This window comes from Balaenoptera acutorostrata, chromosome 9 (genome assembly GCF_949987535.1).
Source record: "Balaenoptera acutorostrata chromosome 9, mBalAcu1.1, whole genome shotgun sequence".
Classification (NCBI taxonomy): Eukaryota; Metazoa; Chordata; class Mammalia; order Artiodactyla; family Balaenopteridae; genus Balaenoptera; species Balaenoptera acutorostrata.
This window is the reverse complement of record NC_080072.1, coordinates 38864752-38870751: the sequence shown is the minus strand read 5'-3', so window position 1 is coordinate 38870751 and position 6000 is coordinate 38864752. Positions and strand designations below refer to the sequence as shown.

At 44.6% G+C, this 6000-nt stretch overlaps 1 protein-coding gene across 2 annotated transcripts in view; it reads left to right on the top strand.

Annotated features, from left to right (window-relative positions):
• Positions 1–550: 550 nt before the first annotated feature.
• The window catches only part of ZDHHC13 (zinc finger DHHC-type palmitoyltransferase 13), a 49208-nt gene continuing 43758 nt past the window's right edge, over positions 551–6000 (top strand). Inside the window, exon 1 of one of the 2 annotated variants that reach the window (XM_057553688.1) lies at positions 551–640. In XM_057553688.1, coding sequence (XP_057409671.1) covers positions 614–640 — 27 coding nt within the window. In that variant the 5' untranslated portion in view covers positions 551–613. The remainder of the gene's footprint in view (positions 641–6000) is intronic. The other variant, XM_057553689.1, reaches the window with a different exon arrangement.

The following is a 6000-nucleotide window of genomic DNA, read 5'->3' as shown; positions in this document are numbered from 1 at the left end:
GAACAGAGAGTGGCAAATGTTTTAATAGTTAACATTTATTGATTCCTTCTTATGTCAAACATTGGCTAAGGGGCTTTACATGCTTTTTCTCATTTAATCCTTCTGACAATTCTGTGAAGTAGGTACCCTTATTTTCTCCATTTCACAGATGAGGAAAATTGAGGTAAAGTAAGAGACTTTCACAAGGTAATCTAGCTATTAAGCAGCCAAGTCGGGATTTGCACTCGGTAGATGGTGGTTGATGTTGGAATAACAGCCCGATACTGGACCTGTACGAGGGTCAGGATGAAGCATGCAGACCGGTGGACACCTACCTGGGCGAGCAGTGCACAGTCTCGGCCAGTAGCTGTTAGCGCCCAGCAGGGCTGGGTCGGGGACTGAGCCTCCTACTGGCGACTCCCCACTAGCCTCCCTGGGGGCGCGAAAGTCCCGCCCCCAGCCGAGGAGAAGGCAGGGATTGGCTCTCTCGATGCTGATTGACGGCTCAGGGCTCGAGCGGCAGCCGCGGTGGAGGCGGGGCCACGAGCAGGAAGTGGGAGTGGAGGCGGCTGGAGACAGGCTGGCCAGCAGGCAGCTGCCGCCACTTTGCCGAGTCGCCGCCGCCACTGCAGAGATGGAGGGGCCGGGACTGGGCTCGCAGGTGAGTGCGGTTGGGCGCTGGCTGTCCCGGGGGCTCGGAGGGCGGCCGCGGCTGTGGGGAGAGGGAGGACATGAGTGTTAGGTAGCTTCCAGAGGGGCCTCCGGGGGCAGAGGGTCCGGATCCGGGGAGGAGGAAGCCTGGAAACACCGAGAATGATGCAGGGAATTCTCTCCGAGGCGACCGGGAAGAAAAGGCGAGGACAGGGATGAGTGCCGTACCGGCCCTCCAGCATCCACCTGCGGTCCGGGGCGCCCCGTGCCCGGCAGGGACCGCTGCGGGCCCTGGGAGGGGAGGGTGGCGTTCCTGGGAGAGGTGTTAAGTGACACACCTGAGTTGGACCAGCCCGTTTTGACATTGGCCTGGAGTCTATGAGGTTCTATTCATTTCTTTTTCGGCCGGGGCGTCTGGGAACCCGCCTTCGCTCCTCCCAGCCCTGTTGTAGGTCTCGTTCCCACATCCTTGCTTACTCTTTGAAAGATTTGAGGCTGTTTGTTTAGGCTGGAGAAAGGCGGGGGGCGGGGGGGGGGGCTGGAAAGGGAGGTACGTGATAGCTATCTGTAAAATCCCAAAGGACTCTGTTCTGTGGAGGAGGTCGTACTAGAAGCCAGATGTAGTTTCAGAAAACAGAAGGGGCCAATGGGGAAAGTTACAGGAGATATATGTTAGCTCCAAGAAAACTAGATTTTTGTCCTTTTTGCTTATGGTCCTGACTGGCATATTATAGCTGTTTACTTAATTTTTGTTGAATACATGAAAAATATTCAGATTCAGCCAATGTTTAGTGAGTTCTTAGCATATGCCAAGTGCTTTTATATGCATTATTTAATTCCAAAATTGAAGCATCCTTAAGAAGGTGATATAATCCCCATTTACAGATGAGAAAACTGAAGCTCTCTCCAGCTGGAGTGAATTAGGTAGTAGATTTTCTGTCCCTAGTGGGATTCAAGCAGTTTGAGATGATTGGGTTAGTTGGCCTCTAAAAAAAAGTCTTTCACATCTTGAGAGTATTCTTCACGCTCCCCCTTTCAGCAATCTGAAATCTTTCAGCAATCTAATGTAGGTTTAAGTGAGGAACAACACAGGTGGGGAAGTTGTCGGGTGTTCTTGCATTTTGATAGAATAAAAAAGGTTTGCAAGCAGACCGGATATTACAAAAGGCTGTAGAATTTTCACGTGGAAACTCTGTCTCATTTGTTGTTTGTTTTTTCCCCTCAGAGTTTCAGGGAAAAGTTGGTAGCAATAATGCTCATACCTTAATTACTGCCACTCATTTACAAAAGCCTTCAACTGCTTAAAGTTCATTACCTTGTTCTGCAGGGAAGATTGCCCTGCCCGAATTCCCTGCCAGTTGGAGGGAGAGAATGATTCAGGGGTTGAAATTAAATGGGCCAAGGTAGAGAGATGATTGTTGTTGTTAATAGTTATTGGTATTAACTTTTTCAATAATAGCAAAAGATTTTTACCTATATAAGATGCTCTACAGTTTGCAAAATACTTCCCTATTCTTACTCCTCATTGTGACCCTGTGAGGTGGAGAGGGATTATTATTCCAGTTTTAGAGATTAGAATTGAGGTTCAAAAAATTGGAGTCATGGAGTTCCCTGGTGGTCCAGTGGTTAGGACTCAGTGCTTTCACTGCTGTGGCCCGGGTTCAATCCCTGGTCAGGGAACTAAGATACTGCAAGCCGCGTGATGTGGCCATTAAAAAAAAAAAAAAAAATTGGCGTCAGTTGTTAAAAGTCAAATAGCTGCCGAGAGAGCCAAGACTTCATTCGTTCTACCAGGTGTTAAGCACTGTTATAGGTGCTGGAGATAAATCAGTGAACAAAACAGACAAAAACATTCCTGCTCTGGTTGAGTTTGGTTCCCCTGATTCCAGCTGATAGGTTTTTGCCAGAATTTGCCTGTACTCTCTGGCACCCAGTTTCCTCTCTGACCTCATTTTTTACTACTTTCTTGCTTGCTCAATCAACCACAGCTATGCTGGCCCCAAGGCCTTTGCACTTAGTATTCGCTCTATCTGGAGAACTCTTTTTTCATATAACCACATGGCTTACTCCCCCCCCCCCCCCACATCTTTGTAAGGTCTTGACACAATTGTCACCTCAATGCGGTAGGCCCTCCCCATCATCACCACTACCAGCAACATTCCTTAACCTCCTTCCTTCCTTTATATTTCCTCTCAGCATTTAATACCATTAACATACTCTGTAAATAATTGTCCAGTGAATGAACTTGGATACTTGACTCTGTTAATACAGAATGCTTCTGTTAATGCCATGAGAAATTTTAATGGCTATCTGTCAGGTCTCTGTTTCTCTCTTTTTTTTATTTGATAATCTGTCAGGATTTTGACCCTCATCAGAGTTTAAATATGGTTTTCCAGATCTTGGTTTTCTCTTAAATTAATTAACTTTAACAGTACTTATTTACTATTTAGAAAATATAATTGGATTTAAGATATCTCCACGTGAGAAATATCTCTTATATCTTAAGTATGTTCCAGTCATCTATTGCTGTGTAACAAACCATCCCAAATCATAGTGGTGTAAACCAGCCATTGTCATGCTCATGGACTGTGCGTCAGGACTTTGGCCAGGGCAAAGCAGGGATGGTTCGTTTCTGCTTCACCATGTCCGGAGCCTCTGCTGGAAAGACTTGTCACCTGGGATGACTTGCTAGCTGGGGCTGGTGTCATCTGATGGTACCCTCACTCACATGTCTGGTGGTTGATGCTGACTTTGAGCAGGGACACCTACATGTGGCCTGGGTCTCTGGACAGCATGGTAGCTGGGTTCCAAGAGTGAGCATTTCAAGAGACAGAAAGAGGAAGCTGCCAGTTTCTGAGTCCTGAACCTGCAAACTGGCAGAGTGTCACTTCTGTGGTATTTTATTAGTGAAGCAATCACTAATAAAACTCTTACGAGTTTGCTGGTGTCTTAAGAATTTGCTTGATCTATTCTGTTACCTTAACGTTGTAGGCAGCCATACATCAGTTACGCTTCCCCTGCCACAAAGGGTGTTTGTTTATGCGGTGATGCCTTTACCAGTACACATGTCAGTAATGACTACTGGAACAGCTCCTCTTAGAACCGTACAACATGGATTTGGAAAGAACTTTATAGCTATATTGACCTGCTCCTTTCATTTTACAAATGTAGAAACTGAAGCCAAAAATCGGGTAGATGATTAGCCACCATCATACAGCCGCCTGAAACCTGAGACTTGGGCCTTGTTCTCAAGGAGTTTACCTTTCACCATGGTAAAAATGAAACAACTAGAGAGTACTTAGAAAAACATTTTCTTGATAACCAGAGAGTAATTTCTAAGAAGGATATAGTATCATGACAAACTTTGCTTTAATCTTCGTGATGGGAATGTATGGTTGTTTTCCTTAAACATTTTTATGCGACTGTCTCTGAAGTTAACCTCCCCCAAAGCAGGTCATCTCCTTTCTCACCTGTAGCTCTTATGGCAGAATTTTGGGAGGGAGTGATATCTAGAGCAGAGGACATAGCTTAGAGCCGTGGCCGCTAAGCTTTTTGATCATGCATTCCTATCAGTAAAGCAGTTTTGAGCTTGCACCCCTAGAGTAAAACCGCAGTGTGACAAGTAGGATTTAAAATGTTCATTTTTGTAAAATGTCATGTATTGTGAGATTAACGGAATGATGAGTGGCACGTGCACCGCAAGCTGGCTGGGAGCTCAGGCCTCCAGCTGCGCAGTCCGAATCATCCAGGTACCACTGACTGCAGTTTGTCGTCCATGGTTGGCCATTGATCACTCTAACTTATGTGTTAATGGGGATGATTCCGTGTCATGTGGTTGGCTAGGACTTAAAAAGTTCAGCTCCCCTCTGTTTGATGTACCTGGGGGCTGGGGAAAGGAGCCAGTCTCTAAATTCATATTGTCCTGGGACATGTTATTGTAGGATTTGACAGTATGTTTCTAAATTGTATTCATGAGTGAATAGCTCAGTATATACTCATGGTAGGGTTTTGAATTAAAGATAGTGAATATAAGTCTGCTTCAAATCTGCCTTTTTGATAATTTGGAATTTTTTTTGGAAGGAGGCTGGCTTTTTGTTAGATCAGCTTAGATTGTCTTTGTTTCTACTTTATGTGGCCAGTAAAGAGCACCTGCTATGAGAAGTGTCAGCTCTGCCATTTTCTCGTTTGCTTGTGCTTTTACTATCGTTATTATTTCAGTTCGTGGCTTCTTTGTAGTAGTAATCAGTTTAAGCCACTTGCTCATTTTGGGAGGGGTAACTTTAAAATTAGTAAGTAGTTAAAATGAGATAATATACCTTGAAAATTACTTAGCCTGATGTATACTGCAAAATGTTGAAGGTCCCACTGTAACCCATCTGGGTGTGGACTTTTACTCTGTCCCCAAGTTACCTTGTAAACAGACCATGAGGAGTGACCTATTTGATATACAGATTAAGTGAGGCTGCCAGGGCTAAGAATTCATAAATCTTTTTTTTTTTTTAATAAATTCATTTATTGAATTTATTTATTTTTGGCTGCGTTGGGTCTTTGTTGCTGCGCGGTCTTTTCTTTAGTTGCGGCCAGCAGGGGCTACTCTTCGTTGTGGTGCGCGGGCTTCTCATTGCGGTGGCTTCTCTTGTTGCGGAGCTCAGGCTCTAGGCACGTGGGCTTCAGTAGTTGTGGCATGCGGGCTCAGTAGTTGTGGCTCGTGGGCTCTAGAGCGCAGGCCCAGTAGTTGTGATGCACGCATGTGGGATCTTCCTGGACCAGGGCTCGAACCCGTGTCCCCTGCATTGGCAGGCGGATTCTTAACCACTGCGCCACCAGGGAAGCCCCCAGAATTCATAAATCTTAAAGAAGCCAAATGTATAAATTTTTGTGGGTTCCCCTCCTCTTTTTTTTGTTTTTTAAAAAGAAAAAGTCATTATAACAACTTTAACATTTTCTTCCGTTACCTAATGGGTCACTGAGTGTTTGGCCTTGAGTGCGCTTGCCTCACTTTGGAGACCATTGACTTTGAAAACAGGCTTTGAGTTTATATAATCATTTTTAGGTTTTACTCTGATCTGTATTTGGACAAAAAATGATGATGTGAACAGAAAGTACCTCTTGTTCTCTAGTCTTTGTCACCCATTTTTGCCATTTAATTGCATATTGCTTCCATTATCACTTTACTCTCTTTGTCTCTGACCTAGCTGCCCAATTAGACTTAAATTCCTGGAGGATACGTACGCACATCTTCTGTGTTCCTAGCATAATGCTTTGCACATCATACATACACAGTAATTAATTGCTGAATAAATAAATGCTTTTAATAAATAAATGCTCTTTACATTGAAATGTGTAATCCACCTCAACTTTCGGCGTGAG